The 19,714-nt window shown below is 48.8% G+C and overlaps 1 protein-coding gene across 1 annotated transcript in view; it reads left to right on the top strand.

Moving 5' to 3' along the window:
* Nucleotides 1-18,998, top strand: part of LARP1 (La ribonucleoprotein 1, translational regulator) — a 55,799-nt gene extending 36,801 nt beyond the window's left edge. The window contains exons 9-19 of the mRNA XM_040630380.1: nucleotides 2,500-2,674; nucleotides 2,797-2,966; nucleotides 4,758-5,150; nucleotides 5,914-6,037; nucleotides 6,159-6,364; nucleotides 6,807-6,913; nucleotides 7,769-7,920; nucleotides 10,404-10,548; nucleotides 13,326-13,435; nucleotides 13,632-13,759; nucleotides 15,266-18,998. Coding sequence (XP_040486314.1) covers nucleotides 2,500-2,674; nucleotides 2,797-2,966; nucleotides 4,758-5,150; nucleotides 5,914-6,037; nucleotides 6,159-6,364; nucleotides 6,807-6,913; nucleotides 7,769-7,920; nucleotides 10,404-10,548; nucleotides 13,326-13,435; nucleotides 13,632-13,759; nucleotides 15,266-15,475 — 1,920 coding nt within the window. The 3' untranslated portion in view covers nucleotides 15,476-18,998. The remainder of the gene's footprint in view (nucleotides 1-2,499; nucleotides 2,675-2,796; nucleotides 2,967-4,757; nucleotides 5,151-5,913; nucleotides 6,038-6,158; nucleotides 6,365-6,806; nucleotides 6,914-7,768; nucleotides 7,921-10,403; nucleotides 10,549-13,325; nucleotides 13,436-13,631; nucleotides 13,760-15,265) is intronic.
* Nucleotides 18,999-19,714: the final 716 nt, after the last annotated feature.

The raw sequence follows: 19,714 nt of genomic DNA, 5'->3' as shown, positions 1-19,714 counted from the left end.
ACGTGGTCACCATATCATTATCACCTGTAAAGATATTAACAGTTCCTCAATATGTCCAAACAGTCCGTTGCAATTCACCCCTCTTGTCAAAAAAAAATTTTTGTACTTTATGAGAATCAGGTTCCAGATAAAATGCATGTGTTGTCTTGCTAAATGTTCTCTTCCCCTCTCTTTTTCCTTCAATTCATTATTTGAATAAACTGGGTTTTGTATATCTTGTCGAATTTCTCATGGGACACAGTGGTGTCATCTAACGTGTTGTTCTGTATTCCACGTTTTTTGTAAATGGGTGATCCAGAGGCCTGATCAGATTCAGGTTTGGGGGGTTCTCCTCCCCTCTTTGTCAAGAGTCCTTTATAGATAATGCTATGTTCTCTCAGGTGGCGCATAGCGTTTCATTTGTTCTCTCTTGTGATGCAAGCTGTTGTCGATGATCACTGCCTGTTATCTCATTAGGGGTTGTGAAATGGAGAGATTCTAATTCTATCGATCTGTTTTCGTTAGCTGGAATACTTCTTTAAGGAGGAACTTTGCCTCATCAGCTATTCAGTTACCAAGAGGTATGGTTTGTACAGAAAGGGTGGAGAAATGCTTGAGCTTTCCCTTTGTTGACCAGTTGTCAGAATTATGAGTTGATTGATCCCTAATAACTTTCAAGGGTTTGGGTTGTTTGGTTGCTTTGTTTTTGTTTTCTGCTTTAGTGTCTTTTAGTATCATCACAAACCTGGGGGTTCAGACATACTGCAGTTGTCTCAACCCATTGCAGTTCATATGCTGAATTCGCTCGTCCCATCCGTGGCTAGGGGAGCCCTGGTTGATCTGGTACATTTCCTGCCTCTGATCCGGAATAGGCCATTTGTTCAAGGAGCTCTAGGTCCTCTCTTTTGGGGAAATGGTATTTATGTACCACACAGTCTGAGTTACAGGAATGTTTGTTGCTGCTTTGATGGGTCATTGTTTCTGAAGCTTTTTTTTTTTTTAATTCATCAGGAGAATATACTGATAATTTCTATTAAAGTTCAGGACTACAGGGTCTCTACCTAACACCAATGATCTTTTATCTCTAATACTCCTTTCTCCTATACCCCAAGTCCTAATTGCCGTTGACTTCAACGTAATTACTCGTTTGTTTTATTCAATGGTTTATATACCTTATTTTCGTAATAATACCTGTACAATTACTAAAAACATGGTTTTTTTCTACTTACACATTCAAATGACTATATTTTCAAGTACTTGGAATAATCTTTGTGTAGTTATGTCTTTAATTTGACGTATATTAGTTTTATTAGTTTCATTTTGCTCTCACGTTTTAGGGATTACTTTTTCCCCTCTGATTTCTAATTTGTTTTGCATTTCGGTAAAACATTTACATGGTTCTTAAGTCAACGTGGTATATTCCCACAAGTCCAACTTAAAATTCTCTCACTTCCGCCTTTCTCCTTTTATTCCCCTATCACCAACTTGTTTTGAATCCTTCCATTAAAAAAATAAGCAAATGCCTCTCAGTGTATTTGTATCCTTCCCCTGTGTTAGTTAGATGGCAACATGTAATGCATGCATTTCTTCACCTGTTCTTTCGTTCTCCCTTAATACATCTGGGAGCTGACTGCATAATAGCACGTTAGAGAAAGGTGCTCTTCGTTCCTGCTTAGAGTTGTGTATATAGCTTCCCATATTTTTGCCAGCATATCTTTGGTGTAGATTGCAAGAAGTGAGGAGGCTGCACTACAGGGCAAATCGCTGGGTTCCCTGTCTCCGGGGCCTGTGCCTTTGCACTTCCGCCAGCAGTATAGCAGAGGGCCTCTTGCCCCGGTCTCACCAACAGTGTGTGTTGTCATGTGTTGCGCTGTTGAAATGTTTCCCATTTCCACTAAAAAGATTTAAAGACAGCTGTCCTCCCTTCTCCACTCTTCACCCTTTTTTCTAGAGATAAACACCCATAGTAGTTTACCTGTGAATCCTATAAAAATGTGTATGTAGTTTGTATGTTTTATTTAAAAATTCAAACACCAGTGGCATCTTAGACACATTGACCTAGAACCTGCTTTTTTATGGCTCTTTCCACCTCAGCACATGTGAACCTATTTATACCACTGAATGGATGTGCCATCATTTATTTTAAATTATCTATGTGGTGGCAAGTTGGGTACTTTGCAGTTTTTCCCATATTGCAGACAGTGTTGCTGTGAATGGCTTTTTATCCGAATCTTACACATAATGTAATCTGTGTATGGCCCTGTTTCTCTGGGGGCACACTCCTGCATGTAGAATGGCAAGGTCACAGGGCAGGTGTATTTTTCATGTTGGTCCCCTCCTACAAGTTTGAATATCTTGTTGGTCCGCCAGTTTTGGAAGATGGTGCCAGTTTTCTTGCACCTCTGCCAGTACCAGACTCTTACCTGAGCTCGTGGGGCCCAGTCATCCATCTGCCAGCCTCCAAGACCTCATTCTGTCCGAGTCTTCTCTCTGCATCATCTCCTTGCTTCTCCCCTGCAGGCCCTAAAGGACAGCAAGGTGGTGGAGATTGTTGATGAGAAAGTCCGCAGGAGGGAGGAGCCGGAGAAATGGCCTCTTCCTGGTCCCCCAATAGTGGATTATTCCCAGACCGATTTCTCCCAGCTTCTCAACTGCCCCGAGTTTGTGCCCCGCCAGCATTACCAGAAGGAGACAGGTAGGTACTGCTGGCGTGTAGGCACCTTCCTGTTGTCCTTGTCCTCCAGCCAGCAGTCCTTCTAAGAGCTGGCATCAGAAGGAGGACTGGAAGGTTGAGGACCTCACCTTTCCACCCTTCAGAGTCAGCGCCTGGTTCTCCCCGTGCAGTCACCCCAGTGCCAACCAAAACAGAGGAGGTCAGCAACCTGAAGACGCTGCCCAAGGGCCTGTCTGCCAGCCTGCCTGACCTGGATTCTGAGAACTGGATTGAAGTGAAGAAGAGGCCGCGGCCGTCCCCAGCACGGCCCAAGGTGGGTGGGGCCCAGGGCCCAGAGGGGCTAAGCCGGCAGGCCGGCTGGCTCTGCGTTGTGATGCGAGCCAAGGTCAGCAGTGACTACGGGAAAGCTGGTGGGCCCATGTCCTTTTCCAGTGAGGATCACCTCTCAGGACAGCTCCTGCTCTGTGAGTAACTGAGTGGCATTTTTCACAGGAGAGAATCCTACCCCTGGCAGCAGTTTCCAGGTTTCTTGGTGGTTGACTCTGGCTTGCCCCATCGAAATTGCTGGGGCTGCCGTAGTGCTTGCGTGTGTCTTCATTGCTCCTGTGTAAGCCGCTTGGGCCCTGTGAAGAGCATAGGGAAAGGGAGCAGACACACGGCCTGGATGTAGAGTTAGTCTAGATGAGAACACAGGTCTCCTATCACTGATGGCTGTTGACCTTGGGAAGCTTGTTTACTATCTCAAGTCTTCAGTGTTCCCATCTTCAGATGAAAGAAAGAAGGGCTTAGACTGCTCTAAAAATTGTAAAACAATATGCCAATAGTACACATTGAGACCACTCTTCGAGAAGTGTTTCCATTTCAAACTAAAACTAGTGCGCCCTTTCCAGGAGCGGATGTGTGCTCCATCTGCCTCATCCCCACCCCCTCTTGGGAGATCTTTTTGGTCTGGGGCTTGTGAGGAGGCCTCGTAGATCACCTTCGACTTTGGGTCTCTGAAATTCTATGTCCCCTTTTCCACTGTGCCACTGTGACTGCCTCCCTCTTGTTCATACCCCGACTTCCCTATCTCTTCTGGCCGTGGTCCTTCACAGAGTGTCAAGGGATCAGACCAGAGTCCTGAGGAAAACAGTGGAGAAGGACTTTATGAGGTCCAGGCTTACAGACTGAAGGTTTGGAAAGGCAGGCAGGCTTGGCCGCCATTCCAGAATTAGAGCCCTGCTCCTACCTGGCCTATCTTGAACTTAAAAGAGAGTAGGTTTGGAGTTTATATGGGAAGCTTTTTGCGTAGCAGGGAATTGACTTTTTCTATATAAATTGGGAGGTGGACAAATACTTCTGCCCCAGAGTCTCAGATAAATTCATCCTAGCAACACTCTGAAATACTTTCTTTTTGCCAAGAGCACCCTGTTTTCTCTTGCCTCTGAACATGCTGTTCTTTCTGCCTCGTACACTCTTTGTCCCTGCCTTCATCTGGCTTACTTATGCTCGTCCTTCTTCAGTAATTACGTCTCCCAGGAAGCCTTCCCTGACTGTCCCCACTCCCACCTCTAGTTGGTTAAGTGCCTCTCCCTGTGTAGTCCACAAATTCTATTTATAATCTTTACCAATACCACATTGCATTTGGCTGGCTGGTTGTTTGACTTTTCTCCCCCCAAGCTGTGAGCTGCCTTACGTTCAGTGGGTTCTTGTTCACTCATCAAACAGTTGAACATCTGCTATTGCTCGGTCCCAGTCTAGGTACCGAGGATATGATGGAAAGCAAGGCAGCCATGGCCCCTGCCTGATGAAGCTTCCATTTTCTTGGAGAGATTTGGGATAGATGGAATGGATAGATCAGCCTGTAGAACTTACGCTGTGTGCCCATTCGCAGGCTAGGTAAATGAGAGCACGGGGCTGCGGGGCCTTACCACCTCATTGTTTGCGAATGACTGATGTGAGCTGGGAGAGAGGAAACCTAGAGTCATGGGGGACTGGCTGCAAGGCTGGCAGCTGCGGCTTGCTGGCATGGCCAGGGCCTCTCTCTCGACTGACAGCTACAGAGGCTGATCCAAGGACCCTCTGGTGATCTGCCCCCCCCCCCCCTTGATCTGCCCCATTTTAGAAGTCAGAGGAGCCCAGGTTCCTCCACGCGACCTCTCTGCCTCAGCAGCTGCCCTCTCAGCAGCTGCTGTCCAAGGAGCAGGACGAGCAAGAGGAGCTAGATTTCCTGTTTGACGAGGAGCTGGAGCAGATGGATGGGCGGAAGAACACCTTCACCGCCTGGTCTGATGAGGACTCTGACTATGAGATTGATGACCGGGATGTGAACAAGATCCTCATTGTCACCCAGACACCACCTTATATGCGTCGGCACCCTGGGGGGGACCGCACAGGCAACCACACCTCGCGTGCCAAGATGAGCGCTGAGCTGGCTAAGGTCATTAACGATGGGCTCTTCTACTACGAGCAGGACCTGTGGACTGAGAAGTTCGAACCTGAGTATTCTCAGATCAAGGTGAGGCTTGGACATAGCAGCGGGGTGAAGCCTGGGGTGTCGGTAACATGTAGGAAAGAGCAAAGCTGATTCGCTGTGTGCCCTTGGGTACAGAGTCTCGGTATACTCATGTATGAGAAGGGGGTAGTAATTGACACCTTGCTGGGGCGTGAAGTGAGGAGAGATGTAGAGACACTTTGTAAGCTGTGTCACCATGAGACGCGATCATTGTGCCACCCGAATGTCCATGTTTAATGTCCTGACAGTCAGCCACGCTAGTGGGGAAGAGAAGAGAGATTGGATTATTACTTCTCTTCTTAAAAATTAAGGCCTATATGGAAGTTTTTTAAGGACCTTGTTTTGAGTATGGAAGATAGAGGAAAAACAGGTTTAAAAAAAATCACTGCTGCCTGAACGCAGTCAAAACTCACAGGTTTTTATAGACCAGCTCTGTGAGGTGAGCCTGTGTAGCAGTAAGCAGCAGGGTATTTGGTGGAGGTGAGGAGACAGTGGCAAGAGGAGAGTCGGGTCTGCAGGGAGCTCCTCGTCTCAGTCTTGCTGCAAAGAGGGCTGGGCAGGGGCTCAGCCCTTCTGGGTCAGCACACTTGTGCCGAGGTAACTGGGGGTGGGGAATGGTGTGGGGCAGCTGAGAGCCTGGGGACCAGAATTCCACGTATGTGGACGTGGGAGCTGCCCCCTGCAACTTCCTGCACGTCTTGATTCCTAAACAGGCTGGGGCAGTCTTCTTACTAACATCGTCTCCCCACCCATCTTGTATCTGCAGCAAGAAGTCGAGAACTTCAAGAAAGTCAACATGATCAGCCGGGAGCAGTTTGACACACTAACCCCAGAGCCCCCCGTGGATCCCAACCAAGAGGTCCCTCCTGGGCCACCCCGCTTTCAACAAGGTGAGAGAGAGGTGACACTTGGGACCCTGGCCTGGGTGGGAGAGTACAGTCCTCTGACGGGGGGCCTCCCAGGTACAGTCACAGGCCTACCCCTGCTCACTGGCCTGCTCTCTCTCTGCAGTCCCCACTGATGCCCTGGCCAACAAATTGTTTGGTGCTCCTGAGCCCTCCACCATCGCCCGTTCTCTACCAACCACTGTCCCAGAGTCGCCAAACTACCGCAACGCCAGGACCCCCCGCACTCCCCGGACACCGCAGCTCAAAGACTCAAGTCAGACATCACGGTTTTACCCAGTAGTGAAAGAAGGACGGACGCTAGATGCCAAGGTGAGGCGCTCCTGCTGGGGTTGGCAAAGAGTCTTGGGCTGACTTAACCGCCTTCCAGTGCTTTCCTGCTTTCCCTTGCCTAAGCCAAGAGACTGCCACATCCCAGGCCTGCTCTGTGTTCTTAGGCTGGTGGGCCCCCCCAGGATCGATTGGTCACATCTGAGAAAGGGACTGGTGTGGGAGTGGTTGCCCCATGTCGCCATGATAAGGCACGGGGAGGATTGACCAGGTGTAGGTCCTTGGACTCCCAAGCCTCGATTTCTCACCCGTGAGACAGGCATACCAGTTTCTGGCTCAGAGCTGTGGACCTCATGTGTGAGAGACTAGATATGAAAACGTAAATTGTGAATAACACACACATGAGGTGATCTTAGTCCTACAAATGCTTCGTGTTCCTCAGAGTTGCGTGAGTTAATAACAAATTCTGGACTGACCTTTGCAGATGCCTCGGAAAAGAAAGACAAGACACAGCTCAAACCCGCCCCTGGAGAGTCACGTTGGCTGGGTGATGGATTCTCGCGAGCACAGGCCCCGGACGGCTTCCATCAGGTGCCGGCGCGGTGGAGAGGAGAGGGGAGAGATGAGGCTGAAGACAGGGTGGGCAGGAAAGCCAGGCAGTTGATGGGACCAAGAAGAAGGAAGCTCTTTGGTCTGTAAATTAAAGAAAGGGACCCTTACCTAAATCCAAAGACGTGGAGAAGTCTAGAGAAGGTAATCCAGGGCCTGGGAAGGTTTTCCCAAAGAAGTAGTGTCACAACTGCCTGGGACCAGATTCTCTCAGAAAGACATTATCTGTGAATTGATTTCAGAGGTGGATATCTGCTGCCTACCTCAGGACAGCCAGGTCATTAAGTAAAAATACAGATTCCTGGGCCGCACCCTAGATCTACTGACTCCGCTTCTTAGGGGTAGGGTTCAGGTTCCTCCCTCCCCCACCAGGAAAATTGCCCCAGTGTTTCCTGTTCCAGAGCAACACCTGGGAGCCACTGACCTGTATACTCTGCTCCCTGCAAACATGGCACAGACTGAGACTAGGCATGGTTTTAAAGAAAAATATGGATGAACTACCCCATAATAGCTCATCAAAGAAAGTTAAATGTGAACTTGGGATAAATAAATGCTTATAAGCTCAGGTTTGGGCATTGTGCCGCTCTGGGATGTAGAACAGTCCGTGACCCGGGACTAGTCTCCCACTCTCTGAGCCTCCGTGGCTGCTTTGTAAAACCCACCAAAGGTCGACGCGAAGACAGGCCGAAGGATGTAAGTTGGCCTACCCCAGTGCTTAGGTCTCTTTGTTGCCCTTTGAGAGGCTAGATCTTGGCTGATGGACCAGAGGGGCCCCTTCTCACCTGATGGCCAGTTGCTCCAAGGGTCTGGTGACACTGTCTATCTCCTGGCCTCTAGCTCCAGCCCCTCAGAAGGGACACCTGCAGTTGGCAGCTATGGCTGTACCCCTCAGTCTCTGCCCAAGTTCCAGCATCCTTCCCATGAGCTGCTCAAGGAAAATGGCTTCACACAACACGTCTACCACAAGTATCGTAGGCGCTGCCTTAACGGTAAGAAAGAAGCACGGGGGCGGAGGGGCCTAGACTCTGGGGCCACTAAGGTCCAGAGTGTAACGGCTGCTGGCGCAGGTGATTCTGCTTTCTGTGACCTTAGAGCAAGAAGGATTGGAGTTAGACTCAGGCCAGGTAGTTTTGGGATAAAGGAGGCTCAAAGAGTCTGATACTCAGAACATTTCTGTTCTTTGATCTTCCTCTATTGATAATAAAAAAATATCAAAAGTTTATCTATTTCTGGCGTGACTGCTAAGTCAGCTATTGTCCACTGTGGTCCACTGTTGATCATAAAAGGGTGTACGTGGGGCGGCATAGATTCTCTAGAACAGGGGTGGCTTAACCATGGCCTGTGGACCAAATCCAGCTAGCTGCCTATTTTTGTACAGCCCTTGAGCTAAGAACAGTTTTCATATTTTTAAGGGGTTATGAAGGAAAAAGAGAACTTATGACCAAGGCCATATGAAGCCTATAAAGCCTAAAATATTTACTCTGGTCTTTTATAGAAGAAAGTTTGCTGACCCCCTGCTCTTAGAAGTTGGTGTGAGGAAAGAATCTCTAGATTCTCCCATGTGTTCCCTTTTATCACAAAATGAGATGTCTTTTAACTGTGGGTTTCTGTCGGGTTGGCTGTGAAGATGCTCCCTTGTAGTTGTTAATTCCCCCACCCCTTTTCAGTTAGCACGTGGCTGCTAGGTGCTCTGCTCATCTGCCTTACTCCCGTGTGTGTGTGTGTGTGTGTGTGTGTGTGTGTGTGTGTGTGTGTGGTGACCGCTTTGTTGAGATAGAATTCACATACTCTACAGTCGACCCATTTAAAGCATATGGTGTATTGGCTTTTAGTATATTCCAGAGTTGTGCGTCTATCCCCAGAATCGATGTGAGAACGTTTTCATTACCACAGGAAGAACCCTGTGCTGCTTACCGGTCACTTCCCATCTCCACCCCCGCAGCACCTCCCAGGCCTGCCCAATCTCCAGTCTGTATGGATTTGCCTGTTCTGGACTTTTCCTGTAAATGCAGTCATCCGATCAGCAGTCCTTTGTGACTGGCTTCTTCCCTGAGCATACCGGTCTCACACTTCCTCTCTGTTGTAGCGTGGTACCGGTCCTTCATTCCTTTCCGCCGCCCGGTAGCATATGTCACATGGTGTCCGTCTCTCCTTCACTCATGGACCTTTGGAGTGCCACTTTTTGTCTATGATGAATAATGCTGCTATGAAGATGTCCATTTTTGTGTGGACATAGTTTTTTATTTGCAAGGTCATGTGATAACTCTTGTGTTTAACCTTTGGAGGAATTGTGAGACAGTTTTCCAAAATGGGGCCACCATTTGTTGTTCCTGACAGAAAGTATGAGGCTTCTGATCGCTCCGCGTCCTCTCGTCCTCTCGGCACTTGTTGGTGTCCATCTTTCTGATGATAGCCATCCTAGTAGGCATGAGGCGATAAGTGTTACGTCCTGCTGGTTTTGATTTGCATTTCCCCCCATAGCCATTTCTGTTGAACATTTTCTTGTGTGCGCTTATTGGCCATTTGTCTATCTTTGGAGAAATGTCCATTCAGATCCTTTGCCTACTTTTTAACTAGATTATTTGTCTTCATTATTAAATTATAAGAGTTCTTTATATATTCTAGGTACAAGTCCCTTATCAGATTCATGATTTGTAAATACTTTTTCTCACTCTGAGAGTTGTTTTTTCACTTTGTTGATAGTGTCCTTTGAAGCTACAGAGGTTTTTAGGTTTTTAGTTTTTTATTTAATTTTCTTTTAAGGAAATCTCATTTATTTTTTTTGATAGTTTTTTTTTTTTAAGATTTTATTTATTTGTCAGAGTGAGAGCACGATCACAAGCAGGGGGAGCGGCAGGCAGAGGGAGAAGCAGGCTCCCTGCTGAGCAAGGAGCCTAATGTGGGACTCGATCCCAGGACCCTGGGATCGTGTTCCTGGGATCAGGACCTGAGCTGAAAGCAGACGATTAACCAATTGAGCCACCTGGGCGTCCCTAGTTTTTTTAATGATACTAAATTTATCTCTTGTTTTCTTGTTTTTGCTTTGGTGTTGTATATTTTTAATGTTACCATTTTGTAATTGTTAATATTGTAGGACTCCCAAAATAATGATTTTTAATGAATAATGAATATAAGTTGTTGGGTTGCCAAATTATTTGTTCATGCTTTTCCTTGTTCTGACTACGTTTGAGAGCAGTAGCATTTGAGGTGACCAGCTAGACCACATGACCTGGATTAAAAGCTGATGCCCCCGCTTCTGATGAGGTCAGGTCCAGCGCCCAGCAGCAGGGCCTGACGCAGGATGGTGCTCAGTAACCGTCTCTTCACAGACGGAAAGGACGTGGGATGAGCAAGGGAATTGGATGGGGTGGGGAGACAGGAGAAAGGACTGCGGTCCTTGAGCCCAAGAACATTTGTCCCCTGGATCACAGGCAGTGTGACCCTGACACGTCTTTCCTTCTTCCCCCATCAGAGCGGAAACGCTTGGGCATTGGCCAGTCTCAGGAGATGAACACTCTCTTCCGCTTCTGGTCCTTCTTCCTCCGAGATCACTTCAACAAGAAGATGTATGAGGAGTTTAAGCAGCTGGCTCTGGAGGATGCCAAAGAAGGCTACAGGTGAGCAGGACGTGTGGGTGTGGGGTAGGGGGTTGGGGTCTGGCTGGTGCTGGCAGGGGGTGAGGGGTCCCTGGTGGGTCTGCCTCCAGAACTGTAATCAAAAATCTCTTGTGTGTATCCCAGATATACTTTATAAAAAGATGATGATTTTCGAATGAGTAATAATGTTCACATGGTTCAAAATGCAAAGAGGTCAAAGGTTATATCATGAGCAGTCCCCTCATCCCTATCCCCTTGCCTCCAGTTCCTTTCCCCACAGACAGCGAGCATGGTCAGAAACCTGAGGGCTTTCCTAAAAATACTTTGCTTGTGTAAGGAAGGAGATCCCTGTAGTCTCGCACCAGGGCCCTGTTGTTTACACAGAGGATAGCCTCTAATAGATATTATTTTGTACCTTGTTAATACTGTATTTTATTTTTTAAGTTTTTATTTATTTATTTGTCAGAAAGAGCGAGCACAGGCAGGGGGAGTGGGAGGCAGAGGGAGAAACAGGCTTCCAGCTGAGCACGTGGGGCTTGATCCCAGGACCCTGAGATCATGACCTGAGCTGAAGGCAGTCATTTAACCAACTGACCCACCCTGGCGTCCCTCATACTGTGTTTTAGAGATCATTCCATATCCATACGTAAAGAACGTTCTTGTTCCTTTTTATAGCCTCTACAGGCTTACACTGTGTGGACGCACCACAGCTTATTTTTCCAGTCTCCTGATAATAGATATTTTGGTTGTTTCCAATATTTTGCTATTAAAAAACAAATACCTGGGGTGCCTGGGTGGCTCAGTCGGTTAAGCATCTGCCTTTGTCTCGGGTTGTGATCCCAGAGTCCTGGGATCGAGCCCCATATCGGGCTCCCTGCTCCGTGGAGAGCCTGCTTCTCCCTCTCCCTCTGCCTGCCACTCCCCCTACTCATGTGCTTTCTCTCTGTCAAATAAATAAATAAAACCTTAAAAAAAAAAAAAACCCAAATATCTTTAAAAGACACTTTTCTTACCCCCCCCCAAGTAAAAGTTTCTCTTTGTAAGCAATTTGAAAAGTACAGAAATATTTAAAGAGGCTGGGGAGACACCCTTCAATGCAGAGGTAACCAGTGTGAATGTCCTGCCGTAGTTGCTGCATTTAGATCACCACACGAATGCCTGTGGGTGTCTTAGTTATCATTTATACGCATGAGCATTTTTCCGTGTTGTTAAAATATTTAACTTTTTTTGCTTTCTTACAGAAATTCTTACATGCTTTTTGCTGAAAGTTTAGAAAATATAGATAAGATCATTTGAAAATCCCAACTCCCAGAGATAGCCAGTGTTAATATTTTTAAGTATGTGCCCTTCCAGACTTTGCATGTATGTGTAGATGGGAAAGTTACATATTTATTTATAAAATGGGCTCATTCTCACATAACATTTGAAACATGTCTTTTCCACTTGATAATCTATCATAAGCATCTTTCAGTATCCTTCAGTGTATATTTACATTATAATTTTTTTGAATGATTTGAGAGAGAGCGCGCTAGTGAGCGAGCTCGACCACATGTGGGGAGGCGAGCTCAACGTGGGGAGGAGCAGAGGGAGAGGGAGAGAGAAACTCCCAAGCAGACTCTGTGCTGAGCATGGAGCCCAACACAGGGCTTGATCCCACAACCCTAAGATCACCACCTGAGCTGAAACCAAAAGTCGGACACTCAAGCAGCTGCGGCACCCGGGTGCCCCTACATTATAATTCCTTTTTTTTTTTTTTTTAAGATTTTATTTATTTATTTGACAGAGATAGAGACAGCCAGCGAGAGAGGGAACACAAGCAGGGGGAGTGGGAGAGGAAGAAGCAGGCTCATACCAGAAGAGCCTGATGTGGGGCTCGATCCCAGATCGCCGGGATCACGCCCTGAGCCGAAGGCAGACGCTTAACCGCTATGCCACCCAGGCGCCCCATCCCTACATTATAATTCCTAATAGCTTATATTCCGTTGTATAGATTCACCATGATTTTTCTTAACTGCTTCTCTAAGACATTTAAATTTTGTTTAATAATGTTGTTATGAACAGTTTTGTACATCTGTAAAATACAAAAATGTGTTTTTTTGGCCATTTCCCTGGCATATGTTCCTAGAAGTAAAATTTCTTTCTTTCTTTCTTTCAAGATTTTTAAAAAATTTATTAGAGAGAGACAGCATAAGAGAGAGAGCAAGCCCAAGTGGAGGGGGAAGGGCAGAGAGGGAGGGAGAAGCAGACTCCCCACTGAGCAGGGAGCCTGACACAGGGCTTGATCCCAGGACCCTGAGATCATGACCTGAGCCAAAGGCAGATGCTTAACTGACTGCGCCACCCAGGTACCCCAGAAGTAAAATTTCTGAAGTCAGATAAGCAAACCTACCAATTGACATAGTCTCATGACTTTATAGAGAGCTCATCCCAAGGATTGGCAAACTTTCTCTAAAGGGATAGGTGAGAAATATTGTAGGCTTGGCAGGACATGGGGGGTTTATGACACGGCTCCTCAGCTCTGCTCTTCTAGCACAAAGCAGCCAGTGACGTTTCATGAACAAATAAGTGTGGGCAGGGGGCCGTTGTTTGGCTAGAGTTTGCTAACCCCTGGCAAACCATAAACTGCTAGAGCCCACTTAGACTAACATTAAATGTTAGCCTTCTTAAAGATTAGTTACCATTTTCTTGATAATCCATGTGCTTAAAACGGTCTCTAAGTTCATTTATGATGCAGGTGCATTTCCCTGTTTTACAAGCAAAGAAACCATGTCCCAGTTTCACTGGCTTGTGTTCTACAGATACGGTTTGGAGTGCCTTTTTCGATACTACAGTTATGGCCTGGAAAAGAAGTTCCGGCTGGACATCTTCAAGGATTTTCAGGAGGAAACAGTGAAGGACTATGAAGCTGGTGAGAGCCGGAGTTGGAGCTCTGCAAGGCCTGGTCATCCAGGCCTTCTTTCCCTTCTCCCTCCCCGGGTCAGCCCGGGTCTGCCTGTGTATCAGTCCCATCCCACCTCCTGCTCCCGAGCCTCTTTATACTCAGCTCATCACCAGCCCAGCTTCTCTCTGACCTTCTCTCTACATCTGCCTCCTCTTTCCTGTAGGCCAACTCTATGGACTGGAGAAGTTCTGGGCCTTCTTGAAATATTCCAAAGCCAAAAATTTGGACATTGACCCCAAACTTCAAGAATACCTCGGCAAATTCCGACGTCTCGAAGACTTCCGAGTGGATGTGAGTGGAAGTCTCTCATCTTTCTCACTCCTGTCCTGGAAAGAAAACTGGACCAGAGATCAGGATACCTGGATTATGGTCCCAGCTGTGCCACTAGCCTAGGGACTCTTTCCCCTCATTGGGTCCTTAGTGTCTTTGCCTGTAACATAGAGGGTGAGAAGTGGACACTGACAGCTCATTGGAGGGGGTTGTATGGTTGTACCTCCCTCCCTCCCATGGCCCTGTAGCTGAATATCATAATGCTCTCTCCCTTTTACCTCATACTCCTCCTTGCTGGTGAGCCTAGTCAGCCATTACTAGTTGAGTGGGATGAGTACCCAAGTAAATGTCCTTGTTTTTTCTTGTTGAGACCAGTTCCAACCATCGAAGTTTAGAAATTACGTTTAACACCCTACCATGCCGCCACCACCCCAGTCTTCTTGGAGCGGTGACTCAATGGTGACATCCAGTGGTGGGTCAGGGTTATTGCTGCTGGGCATATCCAGGGAAGCGGTAGAGTGATGGATGTCTCTGTGTTATGAGTGCTGCAGGGACTCCAGAGATGAGTGAGACTTTCATTCAGAGAGTTTAGAATGTAGTAGAGCTGTGCTAGTCATCCTATTCCCTTGAAGCCTTTCAGCAAAAAGACAAATATAAGTAAATAGCAATAATAGTCCTCAGATGTATTGAAAAATTGCCATTGATTGAGTGATGACTGTGTACCAGACACTGTGCTAGGCACTTTATATCGACCTCCTTTAACCTTCATAATGTGGCGAAGGAGGCAGGGTTTATTGTTGCTATTGCTGTGCCAGTGGGTAAATGGAAGCCCGTGGCTGCCCAGTGAGAGGGTGTCAGTACCACTGAGTCCTCCCAGTATAAAGATGAATCTGTTGTCTTCCATCCTTAACACCTCCTCGCTTGGGGCTTTGGAGGGCGGCGCACGTGCAGAGAGAGGTGGAACAAGCAGGGCTGAGCTTTGGCTCCTGGGAATGGAAGGAAATGTCCTCGAGGTCACCGGACCTTTGGTAGCCATGAGGCCACACTGGATCGTGGTCTGACTCCCGGTCAGTGTCCTCTCTGGAGCCTGGAAGGAGTTGAGGCCATCCCCGGGAGCGTCTGGGCCTTCTGCGCTGAGGCGTCTCAGTGTACTGCATGTCCCATTCCGTGCATCGTCGTTAGAGCGGCAGGCCCGTCTCGGAAGGGGGGGGGCAGAAGCTTATGTGGGCGAAGGTCTGGGCTTCAGAGGTAGAGGGGTCTAGTCCCCATTTTGCCTTCACCAGTTGTAAGCTATGGGATCCTGGGCAAATTATTGTTTTGTGCTTTACTTTTGGGATGGTCATATCTCCATCAAAGGGTGGTGTAGACCCCATGAGTGAATGTGCAGAAAACAGCATGGGGCTTGGCATCTTGGCACGGAGACGTGCTTCATAAAACTGGTAGGTAGTTTTTAAGGTTATACCTATTATGTACATTTGGAGGTAGGAAGTGGCCCCTAATCACCTGTGACTCCCTCCTCTCTTACAGCCCCCCATGGGTGAGGAGGGCAACCACAAGCGACACCCAGTGGCGGCAGGAGGTGGCGGCAGTGAGGGCAGGAAGCGGTGCCCCTCCCAGTCTTCCAGCAGGCCCACCACCGTGATCAGCCAACCCCCCACACCACCCACTGGCCAGCCCGTCCGGGAAGATGCCAAATGGACAAGCCAGCACTCGGACACACAGACTTTGGGAAAGTGAAAAGCCCGTTTAGCCCTGGGGTTTGGGGGGGGATGGGGGGTGGGCAAGAGTCCATGGGGGTGCCCAGTCCCAGGAGAGGGGACAGAGAAGGGACAGGCCTAGAGTCATTAGAATGGGCCTTCGTGCTGAGTAGCAATGCGTACACCATTTGGGCTATCAGAGGTACCCCTGGGCAGGAGCCTCCACACACCCCCTTCCCCCTCCTCTCTCCATGACTCTTCTTCACATCCTAGCTTCTTCTAAGGGGGGAGGGAAAGGGGGGAGATTTTTTTTATATATATATATATATATATATCAAGTTTTAAATTATTGATAGTTCGTCTGGATTACCAAAATCACTCTGTAGCCCTGCCCGCGGCTGGTAGGCCGCAACCCTGGTTCCCACCCACAGCCTCCTCCTGCTCCCCCTCAAGCCAACTATGCAGCCCACAAGAAGGCCCTGTGGGCCCCATTGCCCAGCACTGTCCCATGGAAGGCTCTGGCAGCGTCCCTGGGCCCCACGAGCACCAGCCCCCTGATCATCTGGGGCTTGCCATCACCATGTTCTCCCCCTGCTGTCCCCACCATGCCCTTCTGCCATCTTCTGGGAGAAGGAAACCAAAGGATCTAGAAGTGGGGGCGGGGGAAGGTTTCATCCTCTCCCCACCCCCTTCTCCCCATACCCCTTACTCCCCAGCCCAGAGAGACGCTGCTCATACCAGAAAAGACTATTGAAAGATGATTTATTTTATTTTTCTCTGACCTTTCCATCCTTGGAAAAATGGAAAAAAAAAAAAAAAGACAAAATCGACCATAAAAGACCAAAAAAATAAATCAGAAAACCCCCACCTAATCCACAGAAAGTGATGTCTTTCCCTACCCTTGGATTTTGTTTTTTGTTTTGTTTTGTTCTTGGAAATAATATTTTTTTAAAAGTTGCCTTATTGTGGAGCGGGAATCTGAAATACCCAAATGCCTGTTTTCCTCGGTGGAGTCAACTCGAAGAGCTCACACCTTCTCTGGATGTGCCTGGGCTGGATTGGCTAGAATCTTTCTCTGGACTGAGTTGCATGTACAGTGCCTCCTGCCTGTAGGCAAGAGAGTTGGGGGCGGCTCAAATCAGAGCCGTGCCCGAACTACCCCTGCTGTTGCATCGTTTGAAGCTGACGTCCTGTGTCTGTATACTGCTGCCACTGTCGTGTCCTCGCTCTGCTTGCTGTTGCTTCATGGCAGGCCCCGGCCTGCCGTGACACCCTTCATCCTACCCTGGGAACCCCAAGGCCAAGTTGGCTTCAAACTGTTGAAGAAGAGCATTGGCCTGGATCTGGGATACACTTGGTCTCAGCTTGACCGTCTCCCCTACCTCAAAGGGGAAAGGTGAACACCTGGCAGCTGAGGCTTGGAAATGTGTTGCCCTGAAAGATCTGAGACCGCAAGGAGGCGTTGTCTCATAACAGGTGGAGAAGGATGCCATTCTTCTCCCTCGGGTCTGGTGGGGTCTCCCCATCTTGCATCCCCCCCTCTGCAAGCCATCTCTGTCCACCCTCCAATGGACCCTGCCTGGGAAAGAGGATGAGGAGGATTTGGGGGCTGGGGGGAATCCTGCCAGTTGGAGAAGCCCCGCGGCAGGAAGGTATATGTGGACATAGAGTATACCTGACTTCTCTTCTCCAGCCACTGACTGCTTGTGTTGGGCTCTGAGTGATAATGGAATGGCTGGAGTCTGCTGGCATCCGAAGCTAGGGAGGGTGACAAAGGACTGGCCCACGCAGATTGAGCTGTGTGTCGAGTGCGGGTGTGACGACACATTCACCCCCAGTGAGGACCGGGCAGCACAGAGAAGTTGGTGGTAGTGTTGCTGCATCGCTGACACTTCCTTGGCCCTCTTTTTAACTGTTTCCTCCATTGGGCCCAAAGATCGGGAGTAGGAGGCCGTATCCCAGGCTGGCAAGGGCTTGCCTTCTGTCGTGGGCACCTCATTGCTTTCGGCCTGTGCCCTTCCCCATCTCTGCCCTCCCAGTGGTTAGTATGTGGGAAGCCCACCTCAGTTCCTGTGAACCGGTTATCTCAAAAGTCAAGCATGAGTGTCTGGTCTCTGCTCTAAAAGTAGGATCTGAAGCCTTTCCCTGCTGTCTGGTGCCTGCCCCACTTTGTACCAGGCACTGGACTCCTGCACCCCCCTTCCTTCCCTTTTTAGCCCCTTTCTTTCCTTTGGGTCGCTCAGCCCTGTACTGTATCCAGCACCATAGAACCTCAGTGTTTGTCCTCTGCTGGGTTTGGGGGCACAAGGAAGCCTTGGGGTGTGCAGAAAGGCTTTTCTTACCTAGAGTTTACTCCCAGGCCGGGGGGCCGCCATCCCCTCCCTGATCCTCCCACAGACACCCCAGAGAGAGGAAGCCCCTTTGGGGTGGGGAGGTGAGGATTTCATCTCAACGCAGGCTGAGGATGGGGGGAGGGGGCTATTTTTTCTTTCTTTTTTTGTAACATGTTAGGAGTTAATGTTGCAAAGAGTAGTTTACATCTTCACTTTCTGAAGACACTTGAATTTAGGACCGACGTATCTGTGACAGGCATGCCAGGAGCGGCCAGAGCCACCGGGGCTCACCGCTTCACACCCACCACCCTCCTGTGGGGGTCCAAGACCCGAGACACAAAGCAGCAGCCTGCCCAAACCCTTCTGCTCATCCTGTACCCTTCCGTGATGGGTCCGCGCCAATACGACCTCTGGGCATCAAACATCACAGGTCTGTGTGCCTCAGCCCTGCTAAGGGGCAGGTTTCTCTCGCCCTCCTCTGAACCTGGGAGCAAATGCACTACCGGTAGAGAGTGGGTGCCTGGCCCTGCCCCAGCCTGGACCCCCGGGGCTCAGGTCCAGGTGCTGAGCCCCCATGTCAAAGTTGTTACGTTTTTGTTTCCATTGTAGCTCTTTTTTTCCCCCCTTTTCCTGATGATTGATTTTACAAAAGAAAGTAAGCTGCTCAGAAGGCCCTGGAAATGGGGAGGAGGGGCAAGGAAGATGACCAGACGAGGGACAAGGGTGGGTGGGGGTGGGTTTTGTTTTTGGTTTTTGTTTTTGGGTTTTTTTGCCAAAAAGCCTGGGTACAGCGGTCTGGATCATCTGGTGCCCTTGTGAGTGGGACCGGAAGTATGTCCTGTGTGGAAGGGTCCCTGGATTTGCCCCAGCCCCCACCCTCTCCTTCAGCCATGTTGATGGCAGAGGCAGAGAAGATCAGAACTTATAGCCCGTTTCTCACTGGAGAGGAAAACTTGTCATCTGGCTTTGCGGAGAAGGTTCCACCTTATGCTCATAGTACGTTATCTTTACCATGTGCTAGGATATCACATTTAAAAGGACAAAAAAAATGTAAAATACTTGAATGAGCTTGTATTATAACATTAATATTATTGAGAGTATCTGCTTTCCAGGCTGAAGTGATTCATTCATTATTCTAGTCCTGCTTTAGTCCTTTGTAATTTGTGGTAATTATGCTTTTCTTTTTAATACAAAAAAAATGTATAAAAATAAAAACTTGAAAAGGCAAAATACTGGCTGGTCTCCCATCTGGGGTACAGCTCTTGACGGATGGAGCCTGGTTAGGGTTCCTTCAGGTCCAGGGGAAGCCTGCACTCCGAATGTGCACATGAAAGCTTTCAGGGCTCTGCCACTGCGCTTGTGAGCGGAGGAACAGACTCCTGAGGCTGCCGATGAATGCAGCCAGGTGACTTCCTCAGTGGTTTTGAGAGCTGGTGCCAGCCTCGAATTCACATCCGCCTCGTGTCTTAGGTGAGACACGGCAGCGATGGCTGGTGCCTCAGAGCAGAAAGCTGCCGGCCCAGTGGCTCCGGGGTTTCTGCCCACTTGCCCGGCTCCCAGCATGTCCGGCCTCTGGCTGTGGCCTGGCATCTTACAAGGAGACAGCCGGGAAGGTTGCTGTGATGCCTCATGGACGGCCAGCACAGCCCCTCACCGAACAGACTTCCCCGCTCAGGTGTAGAGGCCTAATGGTTCGGCACTGTGGCCTTAGAGGAGTCCAGGTCAGCCAGGGAGCCCTGAAGATTGAAGCTAGGAAAGGCTGGAATAATGACAATACCCCACCCCACCCATGACTGGCCCCTGGGCTGTTGGTGGCTTTTCCCTGACCCATGAGGCCAGGCGCCAGCAGTAGTAACATTCGGAAGGCCAGTCTGGCCTACATGTAGAATAACAAAACTAGAAGCGAGGCATATGGTCTTCCTTACTCATTAATCTGACAACTCTCG

This window comes from Ursus maritimus, unplaced genomic scaffold, assembly GCF_017311325.1.
Source record: "Ursus maritimus isolate PB19 unplaced genomic scaffold, ASM1731132v1 scaffold_15, whole genome shotgun sequence".
In the NCBI taxonomy this organism is placed as follows: Eukaryota; Metazoa; Chordata; class Mammalia; order Carnivora; family Ursidae; genus Ursus; species Ursus maritimus.
The sequence above is the reverse complement of the archived record's forward strand: the minus strand, read 5'-3'. Positions and strand labels throughout refer to the sequence as shown.